The sequence below is a fragment of the Nannobrachium achirus genome (genome assembly GCF_963921795.1).
Source record: "Nannobrachium achirus genome assembly, chromosome: 7".
Taxonomy (NCBI): domain Eukaryota; kingdom Metazoa; phylum Chordata; class Actinopteri; order Myctophiformes; family Myctophidae; genus Nannobrachium; species Nannobrachium achirus.
Window position 1 is genome coordinate 63,159,767 of NC_137816.1, and position 27,023 is coordinate 63,186,789.

At 44.5% G+C, this 27,023-nt stretch overlaps 1 protein-coding gene across 1 annotated transcript; it reads left to right on the top strand.

The window, feature by feature from the left end:
* Positions 1 to 10,476: 10,476 nt before the first annotated feature.
* On the top strand, positions 10,477 to 16,893 carry LOC308288167 (leucine-rich repeat-containing protein 4C-like; the record flags this gene model as incomplete). Its single annotated transcript, XM_080729517.1, has 4 exons — positions 10,477 to 10,758; positions 12,010 to 12,324; positions 12,884 to 13,186; positions 15,880 to 16,893. The coding sequence occupies 4 exons, from the start codon at positions 10,477 to 10,479 to the stop codon at positions 16,891 to 16,893; spliced, it is 1,914 nt and encodes a 637-aa protein (XP_080585643.1).
* Between the last annotated feature and the right edge of the window lie 10,130 nt (positions 16,894 to 27,023).

Sequence of the window (27,023 nt, forward strand, 5' to 3'; positions counted from 1 at the left end):
CTGATTGAGAGTACACTCTGTACACTGGACTGGTTTCTCACCTTTCACAACCTGTTATTTGAATTAAATTGAGGCAACTCACATTAGGATGGGTCCCAAGACCAGGCATGAGGCTGGGACTAGCCTTGCTGATGTGTCAGGTCCAGGAGAACCCATGGCACAGACCAAGCTACCTACCCTCCGGGGCGTCCTGAGGCACGGCATCTACCTGCAGGAGAAGAAGCTGTTGGAGGAAGGGGTGGATAGGAGGAACTACAGCATCAAGCAGCTGAGTATGGATGTCATGATGGAGGTGGTGAGCTGCTGGCAGAGGGCCAATGCTCAGTTCAGACCCCCAGTCATATTCAAAGACAGCTCCATAGAACGGTGGCCTGGACTGCTCTGGAGAACTTCGCCTGGAACAGAGGGGGCATGAAGAGAGAGGAGGACAGGAAGAACTTCCTAGACAATCTGGACTCCCTCTTCAACATCGCCTCCTGTAGTCATGAGATCCTCCCCTGCTCAGAGTCAGGGTGTGAGCACTCTAACCTAACGCGGACAGTTTAGTGTAGGCAGATGGGCGGGCGCGGTGAGTCTCTCCGCAAGTCTCCAGCCAATAGCATGTGTTCTCCTCCCCCCACCCCCCTCTGCTCCTCTGCTCAGCGCAGAGAACACTGTTGCGTCATGACGTCAACACATTTGGTGCGACGCTCTCTGCACTCTGATTGGTTAGAAATTCCACACTTCCTACAACAGTGATCATAACGCGATCGCCCAGGCTTCTTTTTCTTCCGATCGCCTAAAGAAGTCTGGGTTTCCGAGGCTAGGGTGTGAGGGATGTCAGGAGGGGGCACACCTGCTGGACTGTAACTGTAGGAGAGAGAAGAGGATTCCGAAGCTGGAGCTGGCTTTCATGATGTCCATGAAGACCAGGCGGCCTCCTGGCCAGAAGGCTTCCATGATGATGGTGGGACCTGATATAAAGGAGACTAAGAGGCAAAATGAACGGAAAGAAAAGGCTGACAAGATAAAGAAGGCTACTGCAGAGAAGGAAAAGGAACACCAGAAGGAGTTAGATGACAGGAGGGGTGCTGAGGCAGAGCTCTTGCTGCAGGAACAGAACACTGAAGCTACAGCTGAGACCATGGCTGAGGAGAATGTGATGAAGAGAAACACCCTGAAGATTCCAAACACTGCTCTAGCCACCATCAGGACTGAAGCCTTCTGGCCAGGAGGCCGCCTGGTCTTCATGGACATCATGAAAGCCAGCTCCAGCTTCAGAATCCTCTTCTCTCTCCTACAGTTACAGTCCAGCAGGTGTGCCCCCTCCTGACATCCCTTACACCCTGACTCTGAGCAGGGGAGGATCTCATGGGAGGATCTCATGACTCCAGATTGTCTAGAAAGTTCTTCCTGTCCTCTTCTCTCTTCATGCCCCCTCTGTTCCAGGCGAAGTTCTCCAGAGCAGTCCAGGCCACCGTTCTATGGAGCTGTCTTTGAATATGACTGGGGGTCTGAACTGAGCATTGGCCCTCTGCCAGCAGCTCACCACCTCCATCATGACATCCATACTCAGCTGCTTGATGCTGTAGTTCCTCCTATCCACCCCTTCCTCCAACAGCTTCTTCTCCTGCAGGTAGATGCCGTGCCTCAGGACGCCCCGGAGGGTAGGTAGCTCGGTCTGTGCCATGGGTTCTCCTGGACCTGACACATCAGCAAGGCTAGTCCCAGCCTCATGCCTGGTCTTGGGACCCATCCTAATGTGAGTTGCCTCAATTTAATTCAAATAACAGGTTGTGAAAGGTGAGAAACCAGTCCAGTGTACAGAGTGTACTCTCAATCAGTTGTGATGGCTGGTAGCAACTTGTTGGCTGTCGTATTTGCCGGTCAGAAGATTAAAGGCTTTATTGGAAAGTAAATAAAGGTTTTATTTTTAAAAGGACCATTTTCAAGTGCTGTAAATATTTGGTTTTGAATGGTGATGATAAAAATTGCCAAAAAAATTACAAATAAGAACAATTTTGATTTAGGCGGAAATGGTCAAAATCCACCAAAAACGCCTAAAAATGCAATTTTTCAATCAAAAAAGGGGGTAGGTAAATAAAGTCAAACTCACTTTTTTGCTTTTGATTATGGTTCATTATATCATAATACAACTTGAAACCATAGGTAAAACCCTGATTTCTCAATTTTTCATTTCATGACACACCCTAATGGATATAGGGGCAACGGTGCCGGAGATAAGAGTAGGGCCAAAAGTGTGACGTGACGTGACAGACAGACGGAGGGACTGACTGACGGACTGACTGATGGACAGAAGCCGGTGGAGGTTTTGTCATAACAACAACAACAACAACTGAAATCTTTGCATCGGGAGGTCCCTGCAGGCACAAAATGTTTTTGAGATGGGGGTTCTGCAGCCAAATAGCCTATACTAAAGAACTAACTGCTGAAAATGTCAGGTTGTCATGGATGGTTCAGCACATTTCATTTAGAGCAGTGGTTTCAAGCATTCTTCTCCAGCCCCACTTCTTACACCTGACACAATCCGAGACCCTCCACATGTGTACGCACACACGCAGACAAACATGCAGGGACGCGCAGAGAATGTTAGAGAGGCAGGGTCTGAAATTTCTAAAGGGGCCTTTTGGCGAAAATATTGAAAATAGACGACCTCCAAGTGAGCTTAGAGGTCGCTACAGGGCCGTTCTTTTTGCTATAGGCGAGCTAAGCGGCCGCCTAGAGCACCATCCTAGAGGGGGCGCCGAAATGGAGGGAGTGGACCCAAAGCAGCGCCAAACCGGCCCCAAACCGACTAAAATCACGGCAAAACCCGCAAAAAGTGGAGAGGCGCGCATTCGAGAGAGCTCGCGTAGAGCGCTGATTAGACGCGCTACGGCCCTGGTCGGCTATTTCGTTGCTTAATACCACACTGAACTAAGCTTAATCAAGTCGATACTGGAGATGTGGCGTAACGGCATGTACGGTATTTCTACACAGAGAGGGCAATTCTTTCAACATAAGATGCTGCATTCAAGTTCTGGAGAGTTTGGACAAGGCAATTCTCTCGAATGCTGCCTTCAGGTACAGTATGGCATGAGAGAGGGCATTTCTTTCACCATAGTAAAAACTGCATTTGTGTTCTGGAGAGGGCACTTTTTACAGACGGCTCAAGCCTCCTTTGTTGTCTATGTGTGCACGTGCCTGCACACATGCACTTCAATTTTGCTTTTGAATTCGAACCCTGAAACGCAACAGTTTTTGGACATGATGAGGTTTCCACCCGTCACAGACTGAAACAAAGGTCTTCTGTCTTGAAGCCTGTCAAAGCCGCTGCTGGCGAGGGAGCCTTGGTGGTGGCAGTGCACTGTACAGGAAAACCGCTTGGCCAAATTTAAATTAATCCGAACTGATTAAATCAAGCCATGTTCACTCACTGGAAAGCATTTCTCTCCCTTTTTTACATGGCTTCACAATTTGTACAGTTTAGAACAGCTGTCACAACACGGCTACTTCCTACCGGCGGCTCGCCAACACAGGCGATTAACCGCACGACGTGAACGAGACATGACGGCAAACGTAAGGACACGTTTAAACGTCTTATTACACATGAGTGACATGAGAAATAATATGCACATATGTTATCACACATATGTTATCACACCTACATCTAATGGGCTCTCCCGCTACGCCTAATAGCCACCCTTAATAGCGTAGGATTCGCCCACATGCTTCTTGCCTTCATCATACATGAAAGGACCTTTAATTAATATGGATATCGTCGCCGTCGTCGGGCGGAAGCCTCGCGTCTCCTCGTTTCAACTTTTCATTTTGATTTGTTTTATGTGTGGGCATAAATGTACAAAAATAGTGCATTAGTTTGTGTAAAAAAGATGCAAACAATGAAACAGGTCTTCTGCTTGACTGTCAGACAGAAACCTCTTATCTCCAAGTTTAAAATGTGTATGTTTTTTTTTTCATAAAGTAAAGCCCTGCTTCATCACACAAGTCGCACAAAACTAGTGAAAATAGCAGAGCTACAAGTACACAACGCCTCACATTGTGTGCTTGTAGCTCAGCTATTTTCACTAATTTAAAACATTTTTCAAATGATGAATACAAAACAAACGGTTTTGGCCATACAAGGTTTCCACCCGACAACGACGATATGATTTTGATTACGTTTGATGTGTGACACTGTAGCAGGATCATAATTTACGGGGGGAAAAAACACAAAGAGTTAAAATAAGGAGATAAGAGGATTCTGGCATTATTATTATGAGTATGTGATTCAAAGAGACTACATTAGTGGGATCTTAAGGATACAGAGAGAGTGGGCACCTCAACGCTAAATTGGGATTTTTTTTCTTCTAAAATGTAAAGAAAAAAATCACACCAGTGCGAAGTGAGCGGTGCAAACGCGACACACGTGCGTTATCTCCTTGTATGGGCCGTTTGGTCCATGACGTCAGCTACTTTATGTGTATGGGGATTTCCATACACGGAGATCCGTACTAATACACCAGTAAGACTCCCTAATCGGGAGATAAGCGACTGTCAGGTCGCAGCGTGCTTTTAGGACAAAATGTGTAGGAGCAGTGTGCAGAAATGTGTTTGAAAAAATCTGCTTGATGGTGGCGCTATATGGGAGAGATCCATGTTGATGACATGAGTGTGCACATACTGTGTACCGATTTGAGTGATTTTGCAACTTGCTTAGAAAAGCGCTATAAAAATGCAATCCATTATTATTATTATTATGTTGATGACATGAGTGTAGACATACTGTGTACCGATTTGCGTGATTTTAGGGCAAAATCTGTAGGAGCAGTGTCCAAAAATGTGTTTTAAAAAAATCGGCCTGAAGGTGGCGCTAAATGGGACAGATCCATGTTGATGACATGAGTGTAGACATACTGTGTACCGATTTGCGTGATTTTAGGGCAAGAATTGTAGGAGCTGTGTCCATAAATGTGTTTTGCAAGAATCGGCCTCATGGTGGCGCTAGAAGAGGGTCATGTGAGAATTGATGGGTGTGTATGCAAGATTTGGCATGGATCGGGGCAGCGGTTGCAGAGATATGAGCAGGGCAAAAGTGTGACGTGTGACAGACGGACTGATGGACAAACTGGCGGACAGCTGGTCGAGGTTTTGATAGTAACTGCGACCTGGCGGTTGCAACAATTACCTACTAAAACAGAGTGAAAAACGTACAGTAGGAGCGGTTTGCACCGCTCAAACTTTTATCGGAAAATGGTCCGAAACATAACGTACAAAATCTTTAACAGACCCTTCAACTTCTTTTTTATCCCAGAAAACCTGACTATCACAGGTTCCGTAGCAATTTGTAGTATCTGTTGAAATATTGGGCCTTAAACGTGATACAAAATAAAATAAAGTATAATGTATTTGGTACCTCATGTGTAAAATCAACATTAATATAAAATCAAATATAACATGAATAAATATTATTTTAAAAATGGCGCTCGGTGGGGTATGGGGTCTCAGCGGCCCATGGTTAACGTTGTGGAGAGCGAGGTGATCTGTATGTGTCTGAGGCGTCTGCTCTGTATCGATCTGGAGCAGAATGTGTAGTAGAGTATGAGCCTGCGTGCCTAACATCTCACTCTGCCCCTTCGGGGATTATTTTGCCTCAGCAGAAGGTGTTGTTGTCTTTTGTTTTTACCACTGCTGGTGTTGTGTTGAGACATTATTCCTAGGAACAGTCTTTGAAAGGCAATAGAGCCCCAAAGACTGACATCACTGCCACTAGAGGTAGGGTGACCATATTCTGAAAATCCAAAAAGAGGACACTCTACCCGGCATATATATATATATATATATATATATATATATATATATAATTTTTCCCCCAATTTTTTTTTCTATTACTAGTTTACCGCTCAATTATGCCCTATACCACTAATAGCCTATTATGTATTCAATTTTGAGGGGGTTCCAATTGGACCCTTTACAAATCTATTAATAGGCTAGAGATCCACTGATAAAGTATGCCTTTTGGCTCCTGTATGAACGTTCAGCTTTGTAACTAAATAAAAGAGAGGTAGCCCATTATTCAAACCGCCGTATCTTCTGCTTTACAAGGTTGTAGAAAAGATTCTGTCAATTTAGTTAGCAGAAGAGCTCTCACCTCGCACAGACTGTCTTGTAAGCTACTTTGCAGTGTTATGGGCTTGAAGCAGAACTTTTATAATTGTAAATGCCTAAATGGACACAGAAGACTACCAGCTTTGCTGACAGAACGCTCTGCTTCTCAATGTTGGTCACTCGCACTTTTTGTGCATTTCATCAGTGATTGAAAGCCGCGGTCGTCGCGAGCACCTTCGCCTCGCCGATACGCATCCGTAGAGCCGTCTCCCGTCATTTTTAGACCAGGATTGAGGGAGTAGCAGGCAAGATTCCTTCACCAATGTAAACACAGTTGCTGAGGGAGTGAGCATTAATAGCGTTTGCAGTTCGTTTGGCTCTGCGCTGCGCGATCTGCTGCAGAGCTCTGCTCTGCTCTGCTCTGCCTCTGATCTGAAAGCGAGACAGGCTGAGGGAGGGAGGGATCGCAGGCAGAGAGTAGTATGAATAATACACGTTCCGGGGTTAGCGCCTCTCACAGTGTGTTTCCAAAAGAACCATTGAACGTGCATTGTAAATGTCCGTGCTTAAACTGTGATATGCGCGAAACCCCGGACATTTGAAGGAATTTATAAAACCCCCCCGGACCGGCCGGACAGCCCCCTAAAAGAGGACATGTCCGGGCAAAAGAGGACGTATGGTCACCCTAACTAGAGGGAGCTATGCCCCTGGGTTGCTGAGTTATTCTTTTTCTATTGGAATAGTAGTAGTGCAATCACAAGCCCAAACCATACCGATTCGCCTTGCAACGTGCAACTACTCGCAACTACTTGCAACCTGTATCCCCAATGACAGTTGCAAGCATTGGTGCGGTTGACCTTAAAACAGTTTTGTTGAGTTGCATGGCGAGTAATTGTCGTATATTTTGGGTTTTGGACCGCATCCTATAGAGAAGAAAGGAAATAAACAAATCGCCCTCATATTTAACTCATATGGAGATGAACCATCAACTGCTTTGAAAACGTACTAATTTATCTAAAGAGTAAGAAAATTATGTTTTATTTTTCTCCAAGCACAGACCTTATCAAAATGTAACTCAATGTCATAAACAACATAGTCACCTATACCTGAAATCATTGCCGGATGATTTGTTTATTTCTGGAACACATATGGTTCTTATATGACGTGCTCTAATTAAGATTTCACTAGCTTTAAAGCACACAGAGTGTTCGTTTTCTTGTTAAGTTGCAGACTTGCAGTCTCAAGTAAGAAGCACTGAACACAATGGTGTGTAGAATACAAGGAAATGAATCAACGATTGACCTTGAATCTTGATTCAAAAGGGAACAAAAACGAATATAAAAGCTGTTATTCAGGAATGTAAATATCTATCGGCAAGTAATAATAAAATGATAAAAACTGTGTGTGCGTGCGTGCGTGCGTGCGTGCGTGTTCGTGTGTGCGTGTGTTTTCCAGTTACAAGTGATACAAATGTGAGTAACAAAAAAGAAAATGTGTTCAATTGATATTGATTGACAGACAGATATACCTAGCATTGATCATGGTTCAGGTACACGGTATGTAGAACATCACACATACATATATTGTACGGTCCTTGTCCCCACAACAACAAAAAAAGAAAAAAAAATCCATTAATTTCCTTTCCACTGTTACAGATCATCTGGATAATGGTACTGGATCATCATGTTTCGTTTCGCTTAAAGGAGCACTTTTCAACCTATCTTCATATAATAGGTCCTCATTAATGTTCTCTTAGGAGAGCTGTGGGAAGTTCAGAAATCTATAGTCTTGTGACTTCATCGTTTGACAGTTTTTTTTTTAACAATATATATTTGAAAAAATATTTGGATTTTTATTATCGCGAGAACAATAGTTTCCACTTTAACATTGCAACTTTTCAGGAATAGAAAGCCTGCATTTTCTATTAGCTTGGATTCCCCATTGATGATGTCACAAGACTATGGATTTCTGAACTTCCCACAGCTCTCCTAAGAGACTTGGGCCGAGTAGATTTTCTTTTTGCAATTTTATTATGAACATTAGTGAGGACCTATTATATGAAGATAGGTTGAAAAGTGGTGAAGTAATCCTTTAAGCATGGCCTGAGTGATGCAACTATGACGCAAAACGCGTCACTTAGGCCCCACTACGCCACATTTTACAACCGGAAGAAGGCGTGAAGTTTGGCTTCATGCGCTGGGTGAGCAACTCAATACAAGTGGACGGGCGGGGATATCTGGTGCCCTCTCTATACTTATTATAACTCTATGGTTTTTCTCCAGTGTTGACACGCTGGTGTGTTTTTAGGTTGCATAACTGACTGAAATGCTTGTCACACTGTTTACACACAAAGGGTTTTTTCTCCACTGTGGATACTAGGGGTGTAACGATACATTTTAATAGCGATTCAATACATATCACGATACATGGTTGACGATACGATACCTGGACGATATTGTTTAATTCATGGTGATACGATTCGATTCGATTCAATGATTTAAAATCGATATAGTAACTATTTAGCAAAGAAATTAAATCTGTGTGAAAGGTGTGGATAATGCAGGTTTTTAAGGGAAACGTATTATTATGGATATAAATAAGTAAACACAGTGATTATCTGCCAAATACATGGACATTGTATATTGACAAACCTGCACCTTGACATGAACCCAGAGATTACACACATTTAACAATAGACCAGTGTAGCTATATGGAAAGGAAAAGTAATTAAACCCCTGCTTTTAATTTTTTCTTCTTAAAAATGTTAAATACAATGCACAAGTTGGTAGTATCGATACTTTCGATTCTTTGCACTGCGATTCGATACGATACAAAATAAAACGATACGATTAGATTTTAGCTGTTTTCATTTCGATATACTTCAATTTTTTAAGTTAAAAACGATATTTCGATACAGTTACTATATCGTTACACCCCTACTGTTTACACACAAAGGGTTTCTCTCCAGTATGGACACGCTGGTGATCCTTCAGGTGACCTAACACACTGAAACTCTTGTCACACTGTTTACACACAAAGTATGGAAACGCTGGTGCTTCTTCAAGTTACCCAACAGGCTGAAACTCTTGTCACACTGTTTACACACAAAGGGTTTTTCACCAGTATGGATATGCTGGTGGTTCTTCAAGTTACCTAACTGGCTGAAACTCTTGTCACACTGTTTACACACAAAGGGTTTTTCACCAGTATGGATATGCTGGTGTTCAAGTTACCTAACTGGCTGAAACTCTTGTCACACTGCTTACACACAAAGGGTTTTTCACCAGTATGGATATGCTGGTGTTCAAGTTACCTAACTGGCTGAAACTCTTGTCACACTGCTTACACACAAAGGGTTTTTCACCAGTATGGATATGCTGGTGTTCAAGTTACCTAACTGGCTGAAACTCTTGTCACACTGCTTACACACAAAGGGTTTTTCACCAGTATGGATACGCTGGTAATTTCTCAAGTTACCTAACTGGCTGAAACTCTTGTCACACTGCTAACACACAAAGGGTTTTTCTCCACTGTGGACACGCTGGTGAATCTTCAGAGTTGCTGACTCACTGAACCTCTTGTCACATTCCTTACACTGGAAAGGTTTTTCTTTAGTGTGGACATGCTGTGTCGATACCTCAAGAAAACTCTTATCACATAAGAGGTTTTCTCTCCTGTGATAGTCATCAAATGTTTCTTTACTTCTCCTGGCTGTGTTGAAGTCCTCGCAAGATCTCGTTTCTTCTGTGTCTTCTTGTTTCTGGCTGGTTACGCAGCTGGTTACACAGCTGGAGGAAAATGAGGGGAGCTGTCCAGTCCATTGCTCATCATTTGACAGTAGAGGTTGTTGTGGCTCCTTGTCATGTTTTCATGGAGGGTGACACCTGTGTCTAAGAAGATTGGTTCATGGACACCGCTTCTTCTACTTGGACTGTAAATTGGAAGGGGCTTATTTGTCTCTTGCAGGCTGGAAAGACTAATATATTCTCTGTCAACCTCTTTCTCTCCCCTTATGTCTCTATATATGCCTGCCTGTGTGACTCTCTCAGTAAACTCTGTCTGATTTCTCTTGGTCGGACCCAGACTAGAGGTTTTCGCCAGTCACGTGAAATTTGACCAATCATGGAGATTATTGATGTTTTGATCATTTTGATCTTATTGATTTTACCGAATAGGTTCTTGGTCTACCTACGTTTTTTAGATGCCTATTTCTATCGATTTGATGTATTGATGTTGATCTAGTGATGTATTACCGTGTGCTGCCCTTGTTTATCGCACTGGATTAAAAGCGTCTGCTAAATGACTAACTTGTTAATTGCCAATAATAATGACCTCTTTCCTCCCCATCTTGTGTGCTTGCAGAGCAGAGAACAGCAGATGGAACTATGAATGCCGGGCACCATGATCTCCTCCTCCCTCCTGCTGCTGCGGCGCCAGACAATGAGAGGTCCTAGGCTGAAGGGGGCGCTGTCCAACCCCCTGTGCGCGCTGCTGCTGGCCCTGCAGATCCTGGCGGTGGCGGGGCTGGCGCGGGCCCAGACCTGCCCGTCCGTGTGCTCCTGCAGCAACCAGTTCAGCAAGGTGATCTGCACGCGCCGCAGCCTGAGGGACGTGCCCGACGGCATCTCCACCAACACCCGCTACCTGAACCTCCAGGACAACCTCATCCAGGTCAGTGAGAGGTGACGGGAAAAGTAGTTGACTCATGTATTGCCGTTGGACGAGTTTCGCGAGTTATTTTTCAATGGTCCAGGCCGCCATGTGACGAGTTTGACGAGTTCCTTATTTTGACTCCTGTTCGCTAGCTCTGTGGTTCTCAACCTGTGGGGGTCGCCAAAAATGTACTGGGGGTCGCCGGATGTAATTTCATTTCAACATTTTCATAGAAAAAAATCACACCCAATGTGAAGTGAGCGGTGGTCCTGCTTGCATAACATCTTCAATTGGTAATTGGTGATGTAATACAGGCTACACACACACACACACATTGCTATGGCAAAACGCTGAGGAAAACACATTGCTATGGCAAAATGCTGAGGAAAAGTGGCTACAGATAGGTCTAGGATGTAATTGGTGATGTAATATGGCTACACACACACACACATACATACACACATATTGCTATGGCGAAACGCTGAGGAAAACACATTGCTATGGCAAAACGCTGTGGAAAAGTTGCTACAGATAGTGGCTACAGATAATTGGTGATGTAATATGATGCAATATGGCTACGCACACACACATATTGCTATGGCAAAATGCTGAGGAAAACACATTGCTATGGCAAAACGCTGAGGATAAGTGGCTACAGACACACGCACAGCCACTCTTAGGAGCGGTTTACCACCGCTCAAAAATCAACAAAGTGGGAGTGTGGAATGGACGTGTGTGTGACAGCATGTGTCCTGGCTTTGTGCATTGTGTGTAGCAGCATGTGATGCTCCTCCTCCCTTACCCCAGAAACTCTTATTATCTCAACTTAACTGGACAGCTGCCGAAACGTGCACCTCTTCCTTTTTTGAACCCAGGTTGAAAATAAATAAATAAAACATTGTTTGTCCACGATATAAACATCACGGACATGTGGGTTATCAGAAAACGTCAACCCCCACCGACAACAGGTGATAAAGATGAAGAAGAACCGGCACGTTGTCCTGCAAACGTTGTTGCTGCAAACGAAAATGTGTCAAAGTCGGCAAATCCCACGTCCAAGCGTCGAAAATATCAACCAGAGTTTTTGTTGCACAATGTAAACTGTATACACGTTTTTTTCCCTCTCTATTGTGTTGTGCTGATGTGGATACAGCTTCTTATTTTCTGTTGTAGCAAAGTGCATTGAGAACCTCACAAAATGTGCATTTGGCTTCTTGTCCCCGTGTGAGTAGCTAGCGACAAATAAACCTCCCTGGTCCTTGATTGCAGGTCATCAAGGTGGACAGTTTCAAACACCTGCGCCACCTGGAGATCCTGCAGCTCAGCAAGAACCACATCCGCAGCATCGAGATCGGTGCCTTCAACGGCCTGGCCAGCCTCAACACCCTGGAGCTCTTCGACAATCGCCTCACCACCATTCCCAACGGGGCGTTCGAGTACCTGTCCAAGCTGAAGGAGCTGTGGCTCCGGAACAACCCTATCGAGAGCATCCCGTCCTACGCCTTCAGCCGGGTGCCCTCGCTGAGGCGGCTGGACCTCGGCGAGCTGAAGCGCCTGACCTACATCTCCGATGGGGCCTTCAAGGTAGGGGTGGGCGATATGGTGATAGATATCGTTGAGACGATACAATGTCTCCATGATATGCCTTATCATATATATCGTGATTCAATGAGGGAGCCTTATAAAAAAATCCTGTTGAATTGTTAAAACAGAGATTCATTGCAGAATTCATTTTAAACCTGCATTTTGGTCTAAATCAGTAGTTCTCAAACTTTACAATGTCAAGGTCTCCCCTTAACTCTGACAGTATACAAATGAAACCAAATGGACCCTGACGGGTCCATTTGATTTCATGTGTATACTGTCAGAGTTACACATTTGTAAGGGTCAATTTAGACCTCCCAAAAGGAACCCAGAGAGTCCCTGGACCCCACATTGAGGACCACTGGTCTAAATGGTCTGTTACTCCTTTTTCTTTTAGTTTTTGCTACCTTGTAGGTGGTTGTACTGTTAAGTAACTTGAAAAATAACCATAAAAACCAACACAAAAAAAGAATCCTGATAAGATCGTGTATCGTGATACAGCTTGTAAAAATATCGTGATATTGTATTTCATCCATATCGCCCCCTCCCCTACTTCAAGGACCTGAGCAACCTGCGCTACCTTAACCTGGGCATGTGCAACCTCAAGGAGATCCCCAACATCTTGCCCCTGGTGCGGCTGGAGGAGCTGGAGATGTCGGGGAACCAGCTCTCCGTCGTCCAGCCCAGCGCCTTCACGGGCCTGGGCAACCTCCAGAAGCTGTGGATGATGCACGCCCAGATCCAGACCATCGAGAGGAACTCCTTCGACGACCTGCAGTCCCTGGTGGAGCTCAACCTGGCGCACAACAACCTCACGCTGCTACCGCACGACCTCTTCACGCCGCTGCACCGCCTGGAGAGGGTCTGTGATGAATATGTGTGGAATTTAACTCATTCACTGCTTTGCCACGAGTTTCCTGTGTTATTTCAGTACCCCCATATTGCCACGGCCCGAGTTTCACGAGTTTTCCTGTTTAAAAAAAAAAAAGAAAAAAAAAATGCCTAAAATGTATTAGGCATGATCGCAATCGCGAAATTGCATGTTTAGCCCATAGAGTTATAATAAGAATAGAGAGGGCAACTGATATCCCCGCCCGTCCACTTGCATTGAGTTGCTCACCCAGCGCATGAAGCGTACTTCCGCGTTTGAAACGCCTCTGAAACGTGACGTAGTGGGGCGACTATTTGGCTTCTGAGCCAATCGCGACGGTCGGGGAGCAAGAAACGGGGAACAGGGTAGAGGGGGCTATCTGCCTCAACTGAACTAACTGTTTGAATAGTCGCCCCAACTGCAGTACCTCAAACGGCCACCATGTACTTTTTGCTTCAAAGCGCCCCCAGGGTTCTGGGGGCTTGGTTTAGCCCCATATAGGGTTGCCAACCGTCCCGTATTGGCCGGGACGCCCCGTATTCTGACTGAAAGAGGCGCGTCCCGTAAGGGACGTCGCTTGTCCCGGTAAAGGGACTATGCACATATATATTTTTCTGTGCGTGCGCCAGGCATCGTCTGCCTGCCTTTGTGTGTGTGTGCTGTATGTGAAGGGCTCTAGGACCCTGGGGGTGCCTCGTCACGTACGTGCGTGCTGCGCCAGTCCTTGTGTAACATGAACTCTGCTGCTGTGCGTTGTTGAATGCGAGCCAGCGCGGGCGACACAAAACTAAACTGAGAAGAATGAGTCTCATCTGCAGCAGGTGAGCTGTGTGTGTCTGTGTGTCTGTACCATACTCTGTACTCTGTATGTGGCAAAATGCTATAATACTATGGGTTCTTGAGAATCTGGATGTTGAAGAGCTCCAAGCAGATTACTTGTTCCCCCTTTCTCTGTAGCAGTATATTGTTGACCAGTGGTTCCAAAACATTTTAGCCCAAGACCAAAAAGAGAAATGAAACATTTACCCAAACTAGTGAAAATAGCAGATCTACAAGCTCACAACACATCACTATGCACAGCTGTTGTGAGCTTGTAGATCGGCTATTTTCACTACTTCTTATATATGTGTTTTCCAATTTATGGAATGTCTTAGATTTTCATTTGAGTTATTCATAAAATTACTAAATCATGAAAACAAAATGTAGGAAACAAAAAATTAAAGGACCCATAAAAATAATTCTGTGACTCACAAATGGGACCCAGTGTTTGGGGACCAGTGTTAGACTATGTACAGTAGGCCATATGCCTCAGTTGAAGTGTATCTTAGTAAAATGTAGATCTACATGGCAAGCCATGGGTTTGTTATAGGCTATATCTGGTGTATGGTTGAAGCATTTAATTTCCTTATGATTATGATATGTATGCAATGTTACAGTAAGTGTAACCTGATGCAGATGTAGCCTGATGCAGATGTAAGACCTGTTGTGTTTGTAATGTATTGTGTGTTATACTGTAGGTATAACTCTCTGAGTGTCTGTGACTGTGCCAAAATGCAGTTTTCTATGCATTTCAGGCGTGTTGAGTCTGTTGACCCCCCTCAAAATACATTTTTTTTCCCGGCCACCCACCTTCGGCGGGCGGCCAGAAGGTGTCCCTTATTTGAGTCTCTGGGAGTTGGCAACCCTAGCCCCATAACAAACACATCTTTCAAAATGGCAGCCATGTTTGTTTACAATTGAAGACTTTGAAGGCTTCTATCTCATGATGAATGCCATGAACAGATTTCCAAGCGGATTTTTTTGTTTGAAAGCTGTGGTGCATGATCTAGGCATGGTTGTGCACGATCCGTGCACTAAAAATTGATCCGTGCACTAGAAATTTAGGAACGTGGCAGTGAGGAACTTGGGGGCCATTTTGAAAAGGCAATGAATGAGTTAACATTGATGGAATCATTAAATAATCAAATTAGCTTCATACATTTCAGATGTACAAGCTCACAGCGTGGCAGCGAGTGCCGCGCTGCGAGCTTGTAGATCTGCCATTTTTGAAAAGTCATGAAAATGTGTGAAAATCTTTGAATACATACATGTATTTAAGCGAACATTTGTGACTCAAATTTTGCTTCTGGGGGGGTCCCTGGAACGACATGTTTTGAGATGGGGGTCCGCGGCCAAATACATGTAATTTTGGGGGTCCTTCACATGAAAAGGTTTGAGCACCACTGACATAGAAACAGGTTTTTCAAAAAACCTTGAACAAATGTTCACAATTTTTCAAAAATAGCAGATCTACAAGCTCGCAGCACAGCACTCTCTAGTCTCTAGAAACACTGCTCTAGTCTATGTTCATTTAGGTATTTAGCTGTCACTATAGTTGTACAGCTGTCTGTGTTAAAAAAATATCAAAAGTCAATAGATCCTGTGTTTGCAATATTGGATACAACTGGCATTTGTGCCTCAAACTATTTCCAATTCAGGGACGTTCTTGAGGGTCAGTAGGTCAGTTGTGCCCAGTTTGAGGCCTCCTTGACCTGAACTCTTGTGGAACATGATCCAGGAAGGAGAACTGAGTCATTAGTTAGTGACATAAGGGAAGGTTGTCTTAATAGTACCCAGTACTGTAAGTGTGGCATGATCTAAACAAACTTAAATCGTGCCTTCATATGGACCCTTATCTACCACAGGTCCACCTGCACCACAACCCCTGGAGCTGCAACTGTGACATCCTGTGGCTCAGCTGGTGGCTGAAGGAGACGGTGCCGGCCAACACCAGCTGCTGCGCCCGCTGCCACGGCCCCGCCGGCTTCAAGGGCCGCTACATCGGCGAGCTGGACCACAGCTACTTCCAGTGCGACGTGCCCGTCATCTTGGAGCCGCCCGCCGACCTGAACGTCACCGAGGGCTCGGGCGCGGAGCTCAAGTGCCGCACCAGCTCGCTGACGTCCATCAGCTGGCTGACGCCCAACGGCTCGCTGGTGACGCACGGCGCCTACAAGGTGCGCCTGTCGGTGCTCAACGACGGCACGCTGAACTTCACCAGCGTCTCCATGCAGGACACGGGCATCTACACGTGCATGGTGAGCAACACGGCGGGCAACATCTCCGCCTCGGCGGTGCTCAACGTCACCTCGGTGGAGAACAGCGGCGTCACCTACTTCACCACCGTCACGGTGGAGACCATCGAGTCGCCGGGGGGCGACGACGGCCAGACGCCGCTGCCGCCGTTCGGCTGGGTGTCGTCCTCGACCACGCGGGGCCCGCCGCTCTCCACCCGGACCACGGAGCGGACGTACACCATCCCCGTGCTGGACCTGGACGGCGAGGGGGCCCTCAACGGCCTGGACGAGGTGATGAAGACCACCAAGATCATCATCGGCTGCTTCGTGGCCATCACGCTCATGGCCGCCGTGCTCCTGGTGATCTTCTACAAGATGAGGAAGCAGCACAACCAGCAGGACCCAGACGGGCCCGCCTCCTCCATGGAGGTCATCACCGTGGAGGAGGAGCTGGCGGGCGTGGCGGCCATGGAGAGGCACCTGTCGCTGCCCCCCATGGAGCACTACAACCACTACAACACCTACAAGAGCACGTACCACCACCACGCGCCCATGCTCGGTGCCATACACAACTCGGCCACGCAGGAACCCTTGCTGATCCAAGCCTGCTCCAAAGACAACGTGCAGGAGACCCAAATCTGATTTCGCAAATCGGGACGGAAAAATATCAGATCTTCAGCGGTTTCACAAGTGGGAGTACGAATGGACCAAATTGGGGAAGATGAACCGCTGCGATTGGTCTCCGCAAAGTACTTAATGTGTGCTCCGTGACGCGCTACAGACGATCTTACGAGCTTGCGTCCCGCGAACACGTTGCAAGCCTGTGGGCCGGCTCTTTTTGCCACACGGCACCACCGTGGTCACAACGAAGCCGAAATCGGGTTCGAAACACGTTTTGTCTCCTTTCTGGATCTTTGACTCTCATGAACTCCAGAGATGGCACGAGACAACATGGATTCAGTGCTATAGGAACGGTGCATACGCTAATTTCAACAAGTGTCTTTACGAAAACAAAGATTATTTATTGAAAAGTATGTCTAGTGGCTAAATGAAGAAAAAAAAAAGATGTGTGATAGCTTTTTCTAAGCTCCTCTTTTTTCCTCTTTATGTGTGACGCTGAACAAGGGAAAGAATGGTTTAGCTGCTAGTGAAGTATAGGGAACGTCAACCCATGCCAAACAGTTACTTACAGTTAAACGAACAAAGATGCAAGGCTACATTTTATAAATTGATTGTAAATGGAAAAAAAGAAGATAATAATCACACTTTGTTTAAGTTTTTTTTACTTTTTGAGGGCATTGCTTTATTATAAGCAGTATTCTTATTATTCCTGATGGTCACATATCAGCATGCTGCTGAAAGGTACAGTATGAAACCTATTGTCCAGGTCAAAACCCTGCCATTTAAGAAATGACATCGAATACCACAACCATGAGAAGTCCAGACCTACCAGGTTGGTAGGTCTGGGATTTGTAGTGTGCCCCCAGTCTGGAGAAAGGGAAAAGAGAAAAACATAGACAAAGAAGACTAGACTAGGACAACAAGAGCTCAGTCACACTGGCTCTCACAATGTTTACCGTTGTTTCAGCCAAGGTGTTTGTGCCAATAACATGGATGACATGACTTCTGAGCACAGCAACGGCTAGTAAGTTTGAACCTTGCAAGTGTCTAGGGATAGGACGATATGAAAATTACGTGTCACGAATCTCACGATTATTGTGATTAATAATTGCGATTAATGATATTTATCACGATAATCAAAATATGCTTAAAACTTTATATGGCACTTTTGTTGACCACTTAAACCCCCTGCATCCCTATTCTAGGGGGAGCATTGCGTCGCGTTGTGAGCTTGTAGATCTGCTATTTTTTGCAGAATCGATTTGTGTGGAGTGAAATAAGAGTGTGCTTTTACAGGTTCGTTTAATCAAGTATAGAAGGTTTGTGGTGGTACTGAATTTGCAGCTCAACAAAAGCGAATTCCCAGTGTATGACGGAGTTAAAATCTCCATAATACGATTATTGCGAGCAATTATTCTATCACGATAAACGACAATAACGTAACGATTATCGCCCCCATCCCTACAAGTGTCAAAAAGCGCTGAACACCCAAAGCGCTCCTCTGCTCAAAAAGACTGCAGACTGCAGATGCAGCCTTTTACCTTGCTCCCCATCCCCCCCTCTCACAACAACACCCATACATTTCCCCCGCTAATTATGATGAAGTCTCGCTCGGCGGCCCCTTCACTCTGTCTGCCCATTTGTCGCTCAATCTCTTTCCAATCCCTCTTCCTCGCAGCTCTCTCTCTCTCCACTCCTCCGTCCCGTCGTTCACGCCGTGGCCCCGTCTCGCGGACATCGCTCAACTCCTCGCCACGTCTCATTTATCTGGCTCTCTGCTCCGCGGGGTTCGGCCAGACAGACGCCACCTCGCGTTATTTCTCTTTTTCAGTGATGTAAAGTCAAGTACATTTACTAGGACAGTACAGTACTTAAGTATAAGTTTGAGGTATTTGTACTTTACCGGAGTGTTTCCAATTAGCCAGTAGCTATGCCCCTCCCAAAAAGCTGTTGTCCAATGCTAGCTTAGAATAACTTCCTGCTTGTCAAGGTTTGCCTTGGCAACAGCCTTGGCAAGCAGCCGGTTGCTAAGCTAGCATTGGACAAAAGCTTTTTCGGGAGGAGCATAGCTACTGGCTAATTTCCAATACTTTTACTTTTTCTACTCCACTACATCTCAGATCCAAATATTGTAGACCTACGTTTACTCCATTACTTTTTTTTTTAAACTTTAGTTATTACTTACTTTGCAGATATAAATTATACTATTATAAAACATACATGAACCACTTTAGCCCTATTGTGTACCTAGGCAATTTGAAAATAGCTGATCTACCAAGCTCACAACATGTCACAACACGTCGCACTGAGCTTGTAGATCTGCTATTTTCACACATTTTGTACTTTTACTTTTGGTACTTTAGGTACATGTTGACGCCAACACGTTCATAATTTTACTCAAGTACATTTTGAATTCCCGGCCTTTTACTTGTAACAGAGTATTTTTTTACATTGCAGTACAGATACTTTTACACATTAAAAAATGTGAGTACTTTTTCCACCACTGCTCTTTTTCCCTTCTTTTATTCTCCAGGAAGAATAAAAAAAGAGCAGAACATACGGCTCCGGCGCCCCCATAGGCCAGTAATGATCAGCGTCTTTGCCCAGCGTGGCGGTTATACCGTCCATTCCAACCCCTGGGTCACACAGGAGCGCGGGCTGCTAATGCTCCATCTGTTAACACAGATAAAGACACAAATGAGGCTCCTTTGTAACGTGGCACGACCCTGCCAAGCCCCGCCGCCACGGAGCAATGGAGGCCCAACACACACTGGAAGAATCGTCCAGCCAAACCTGCACACATAATAAAAAATATGTCAAAAGATGGCCTAGGTTGGTAGCTCGTTAAACTGTACAAGAGGATCATTTGCAGACTAGCAGACGGTGGTGGAGATGTACTACAATTTCGACACTGTCGGGCAGAGACCTCGTATCTGCCAAGTTTCAAATGTGTACGTGTTTTTCTTCCTGTCCCGTAAAGTAAAGCCCTGCTTTATCACACAGGACTGTCACACAAGATATTTTCACTATTTTAAATCATTTGTACGATGATAAATAGAAAACAAATGGTTTTGGAAATACAAGGTTTCCACCCGACAACGACGGTTTGTTCCTTAAAGGACAACTCCGCAAAGGACAACTCTGCTAAACAGATGTTAGGCTTTTATGTGTTTTGCCAAGTCCCGGAAAAGATGCCTTGTGATTGGCCAGTGCAGTCACTTTGATTGGCACTTGTGCCGAATGATCACCCCAAAACATTATTTATGAGATTGTGGTGGCTTGTGTGGGACAACAAAGGCATGGATGTGTTTGTAATGACAACTAGTACCACATTCATGAAAAATAAAATCACTGTTGAACACAACAAATAGTGTAAAAGTGATAGGCTTATAGGCTCCACTCTATGCTATGACAGCTGCTGCGTTCTGAAGGGGAAACTGGACAACAGGGGCATTTCTGCCTAATAGACCCCATGGACAGTCTTTTTGGATCAATATAAGTAGGAAAATGAGCCTAGAAGTGATTTAGGGCGGAGTTGTCCTTTAAAGCGGCATTTGTACGATATAACGTATACAATTGGGGTGGTTGTATTTTGTCTCCCTGCTCCTCTGTTGAGACATTTAGATTGTGTCAATTATGTCATGTCTCACCTAGACAGAGCGTCTGACACCAAAGATTTAATTCATCCCCTGAGCAAGCAGGTAGCATTTCAGCATTCGCGCAGGAAACCAGGATACAAGAGGAAAGTTACAGAATGCAACTTTAAGTCAAAGTAAAAATACTGAAAGCATCAACATTTTACTTGTGTAAAAGTGCAAAAAGTAGCCTACTCATTTATGCAGTACAAACAGTACAAGACAAACACACACCAGACTGTAATGCATATCAAACACGGGTAATTTACCGTACCTATCATAACAAAAGTTGGTCACCTGCTATATAAAAATACATACAATTGGACACATTCTAGAGCCGTTATAATGTAATCATACAGAAGTGAGATGCGCCATGATAGGGCCCCAGAAGGTTACAGAAAGGTTAACTGAAAAGTTAAACAAGTTTACTCTAGGTGGAATAAAAGTTTTAGGACTATATAGGAAAACGTTAGGACTAGAATAATAGTCTGGTTGCCTAAATACTAACCACACTAATTAAGATCTAAATGTCTCAATAGAAGAGCCGGGAGACAAAATACAGCCACCCCCAATTTATGTTATATCAACATACTGCATACAGATTGATTAAGTTACATGGTGTTAAGACACCCTACCACACAGATTGGACAAAATTACAAATTATTCATTAAAGAAAGGTAACTTGCGCCGCTTTAGGTAAAGTACTTAAGTAAATGTGCTTGGCTGCTAGAAGGCCTTTGATATGGAAGCAACCCCCCCCCCCCCCCATCGACACATCTCTCATCAAAGCGCCAACGCTTTGATGTCTCCTCACTCAGCGGCGAATCACAAAAACGGTCACTGCTGTTTCTCCTCGGGCATTTTTTTTGGACTGCCCTGGCCTGCCCGCACGTCTGCCTGCCTGCCCACCTGCCCACCCCGCTCCTGTCGTCCTGTTTTTATTAATTCTTTCTCTCCATTTAGTTGTTCAGAGACAAAAAGCTTTAAGCGAGGTGGGGGAGCGGTCATGAGGTGTGTTCAAACAAAGATATTGCAGATATGAAGGAGGGGAGAGGAGTGAAAATACTAGATAAGTAATAGAGAGGGGGGGGGGGGGGTGTGTGGGGTGTGTTCGAAAATAGCCGTCAGCCCGGTCGCCATGGAAACAGTGACCTTGCGCTCAGGGGCGTCACACCAAATTCTGGGCCCTGGGTACAAGGATTCACTGCGGGCCCCCCCATGAATGTTAACTATTGAAAAATAGCAGATATAAAAGCTCACAGCGCGGCACCGAGTGCCGCGCTGCGAGCTTGTATATCTGCTATTTTTGAAAAATCGTGAAAATGTGTTCAAGAAACCCACGTCAAGGACCCCCAAGATGATATGTATTTGGCCACGGACCCCGATCTCAAAATATTTAGTTCCAGGGACCACCCCAAGAAGCAAAATTTGAGTTAGAAATGTTCGCTTAAAAAATACATTATATTCAAAGATTTTCACACATTTTCACAACTTTTCAAAAATAGCAGATCTACAAGCTCGCAGCGCGGCACTCGGTGCCGCGCTGTGAGCTTGTATATCTGCTATTTTTCAATAGATAAAGTTATTAGGGCCCCTCCACCTTGGGCCCTATAGTAACTCAGTCCCACTTTCCTACCCCTTGTGACGCCCCTGCTTGCGCTGTGGGCAAAGTGAGGAGAGAGGTGGATTATGGTCCCATGTCCGTCTCTGGACCAAACCTTGTATGTCCCAATCTGAGGTTACTTTTACAATAAATAAATGCATAAATAAATAGATAAAAACATGTATAGTGGTCGATACTTTTCTCACTGGTACAATATTTGTAAGAAAAGCCTTGTGTATTAGTAGGCACACTGAACCACTATCACTTTCAACCTTTTTTTTTTCCTGAAATTGCGGAAATTGTTTGCCTGGTTCCAGGCCATGCAGCCCATAGACCCCGGCCATGAATAGTACATATAGTACATGAATAGGCTGTTTAGCAGCCAAAATATTCAGCTGATCCAATGAGCGCGGGGGGTGGGGGTGGGTCTAACGAATATCCAATCAGCGCAGCAGTTGAAACGATTTCAAACGAAGTTCACACACAACAGGCACACATACACACACACGGGCGCGCGCTGAGTTCACCAAGCCGTTAATGTTGATTACATGTTTCTGGTCGCAGTTCTGTGTGGAAGCAGTCACTGGCACAGACAGAGACACACACACAAACACACACGCCGCGGACGTGCGTCGCGATCACCGTGCGTCGCCATCACTGTGCGTCGTGATCACTGTGCGTCGTAAAAAAGTCCCTCCCCTGTAAATCGTTTAGAATAGGGCACAGTTTCAGACTAAAGCATGAGCTGAGTCTGAAATCAGGATAGGAAATTGTAGCATTTTTTTTCAGAAATCCGCAAATGGCAGCAAACTCAATTCCCATTGAAATGCTTTGGCAGAATCCGTCCTCCAGTGGCGGAAAAAGTTGCATTGATACATTGATACTTTTTGAGTAAAAGTATCAGTGTAGAAGTACTCCGTTACAAGTAAAAGTATGTAATTCAAAATGTACTCGAGTAAAACTACGAAAGTGTTGGCATCAAAATGTGCTTAAAGTACCAAAAGTATAATTATGTTTGAAAATAGCCGATCTACAAGCTCACAACGCGTCGCATTGTGACGCGTTGTGAGCTTGTTGATACGCCTTCCATTTTCAATTTGCCAAGGTATAAAATAGGGCTACAGTGGTTTATGTATGTTTTATAATATCATAATGTATATCTACAAATAGCTAGTAACTAAAGTTATCAAATAAATGTAGTGGAGTAAAAGTACAATATTTGGATCTGAGATGTAGTGGAGTAGAAGTAAAAGTATTGGAAATTGGAAATACTCAAGTAAAGTACAAGTGCCTAAAAAGTGAACTTAAGTACAGTAATTAAGTAAATGTACTTAGTTACTTTACACCACTGCCGACCTCATAGGTAGAATAAAAGTGCGGTGTGACCGTGCCCTAACGGTCACAGAAGAGCCGTGCCCTAACGGTCACAGAAGTGCCCTAATGTTGAAACATGGAGCTACAAGGTTTCTGTCCGACAGCGAGGGTTTTATTGCCTTTGGCTGCACTATGAAGCAAACACTATGGGGTCACTATGAAGCAAACACCCTTCTAGAAGAGTTGTATTGTGGGTATGAGGTCGGCCTTACAGGACCCCAGGCTGCATGGGGTCACTATGAAGCAAACACCCTTCTAGAAGAGTTGTATTGTGGGTATGAGGTCGGCCTTACAGGACCCCAGGCTGCATGGGGTCACTATGAAGCAAACACCCTTCTAGAAGAGTTGTATTGTGGGTATGAGGTCGGCCTTACAGGACCCCAGGCTGCATGGGGTCACTATGAAGCACACACCCTTCTAGAAGAGTTGTATTGTGGGTGTGAGATGGGCCTCACAGGACCCCAGGCTGCATGGGGTCACTATGAAGCAAACACCCTTCTAGAAGAGTTGTATTGTGGGTATGAGGTCTGCCTCACAGGACCCCAGGCTGCATGGGGTCACTATGAAGCAAACACCCTTCTAGAAGAGTTGTATTGTGGGTGTGAGGTCGGCCTCACAGGACCCCAGGCTGCATGGGGTCACTATGAAGCAAACACCCTTCTAGAAGAGTTGTATTGTGGGTATGAGATGGGCCTCACAGGACCCCAGGCTGCATGGGGTCACTGTGAAGCACACACCCTTCTAGAAGAGTTGTATTGTGGGTATGAGGTCGGCCTTACAGGACCCCAGGCTGCATGGGGTCACTATGAAGCAAACACCCTTCTAGAAGAGTTGGATTGTGGGTATGAGATCGGCCTCACAGGACCCCAGGCTGCATGGGGTCACTATGAAGCAAAAGTGGATTGTGGGTATGAGCCTCACAGGACCCCAGGCTGCATGGGGTCACTATGAAGCAAACACCCTTCTAGAAGAGTTGGATTGTGGGTATGAGGTCGGCCTCACAGGACCCCAGGCGTGGAGACATGGTCCGGTGTGATGCCAGGTCACTGCCCGGCTTGTTGCATCAACCCTTGATCCGTGCTGGACTGCGGCTGTCGCCACGTGTCCTGCATAGAGCAGTCTAACTTAACGCGGACAGTCTTTGCCCCCGGCAAATCTCACCGGGTCCTCCGGCGTCTGGAGTGGACGCGGAGGGGGACATGACTCCTGCTGCTGTCCGCTTTGAGTAAATGAGTGATAAATCATAGCGATTGTATAATTATAATGGATAAGCCTAAACAAACCAGTTCACATGAACAATGCTGATGTAAAATAAGATATCTGAACGGCTACATATATTTTATATACAATTAAAATGTTGTGAGCCACAGTTACAGGGGCGCTAGCCCAGGCTTTTTCATTTTGAAATGCCTGGTTCCTGAGGCTATGCATAGAGAAACTATGTGGTGGAAAAATTACCCTTTTCAAGGTATCAATAATGCATACTCTGTTACAAGTAAAGGTCCAGCTCCCAGTACTTACAACAACCCTACCATCAGCTCCCAGTAGTGCTGGACTATTAATCGAAAATGGATCGCGATCTTGATTCAGACTCCTATGCAATCTCATTTCTAATGAGATATTGGCAGATACGGCAATTCTACAACGTCACGACAATTTGGAAGGGAAATAAAAACTTTTGGTTTCATTTCATGCCGTCAAAAAATCGTGAGAGAATCGTGATCTATATTCTTGTGGAGGAAAAATCGAGATTCTCATTTGAGCAAGAAACAGCACTAGCTCCCAGTACTTAGAACAACACCCACCATCAGTTCCCAGTAGGCTACAGCTCGTGTAGCACCAGCTGAGCTGGGGGGTACATTCGCCGAAATTTCTACGAAAAAATATTTTCCAAAAAAGAAGACATCATGCAAAAAATCTTCTCAGATTCCATAATTTTACATGTTGCTTCAATTGAACAAAAAAAAAAGAAGACGACGAATAGGAGACTGTGCTTGTAAGGAAAGTCAAAATGTTAATTTCTCCGCTGGAAGACGTTCACATAATTGAGTACCAGAGATTGTAGTTCATAATGTACATGAATACAAAATAATAATAAAAAAACTGCTGATTTTACAAAAAAAATTAAACAAATGCACATCTACAAGCTCGCAAATGTGACACATTGATAGGATATTTCATTTGGTGTTGACACAAATATAAATTGACGGAGAGCAATGGACTTCTAAGACTAGACAGGCTTAAGTGATAAAGCTTTGTCAACAGTAGGCATCAGTTGTCAACATCAGACGCCATGCATCAGTTTCTGGGTGAACCATTCTTTCCCTTTCCTTCTGCTGACTTCATTTTTATATGTCCAATACCTTTTCAATGCTTTTGGTGGCTTAATGACTCAATGTTGACGCTGGCTACAGTAAAAAAGAAATACAAAAATTAAAAATTAAAAAAGAAAAAACAGGAAAACAAACAAACAAACAAAAAAAGGCCATGGAAGTTTTTTTTGTTTTTTTTGTTCTACAAGTTGATATGAGTTACAGGGTTGATGGTTATTTGGTAAGAATGATCTAGCGTAAAAACTATATTATCGGTTCGGCCAGTATACTGTATTTTCCACGCTATTGTTATTATCGGCAATTATGCAGTCGACGTGGCCGGATTTTTACCCAACTTTCAACCTGCCGTCCCTATTTTGGGCATGATGCCATTATAGCCAAAAATGTCAAAAAAGTTTCGACATACAAGCTCACAACAACACGTCGCTGTGAGCTTGTACATCGGCTATTTTTGAATTTTCTATTTTTGGAAAAACTTGATAAAAATGGATTTTCCACTTTTAGACAAAGTATGGGTCGAATCATCTTTAATGATCGCTGATCTCAGACTCATCTTCGGCATCGGAAACCCAACCCAGATCGATGTATCTCTGTGTTCAGTTGAACATGCAGCTGAATATAACTATTGCGGGATGATTTTTTTGTTTTTGTTTTTACTTTTGTGTGTTGTTTTTGAAAAGCCAGATTGAAATTAAAGGACTGAAATGTTTTGACAATGATGGACTCGCTCAAACCAGCAAGAACAAGTTGGATTTTTATTTGGGGGGAGGTGCAAATCCTAAAGCCAAGGTGATCAACATTCTTTTTGTGTTAATTCTGCTGACTGTCTGTGTTGGGGTGGGGTGAGGGTGAGGGTGAGGGTGGGGGTGGGGGTGGGGATTAAGGTTGCCGTTCTCTCTCATTTTCGGAGAGAACGATCCTCTATAAGCGGTTGAAAATTTCTACGAAAAAATATTTTCCAAAAAAGAAGACATCATGCAAAAAATCTTTTCAGATTCCATAATTTTACATGTTGCTTCAATTGTACAAAAAAAGAAGAAGACGAATAGGAGACTGTGCTTGTAAGGAAAGTCAAAATGTTAATTTCTCTTCTGGAAGACGTTCACATAATTGAGTACCAGAGATTGTAGTTCATAATGTACATGAATACAAAATAAAAAAGAACTGCTGATTTTACAATATATTTCTTGGCAGATTAAGACCGTT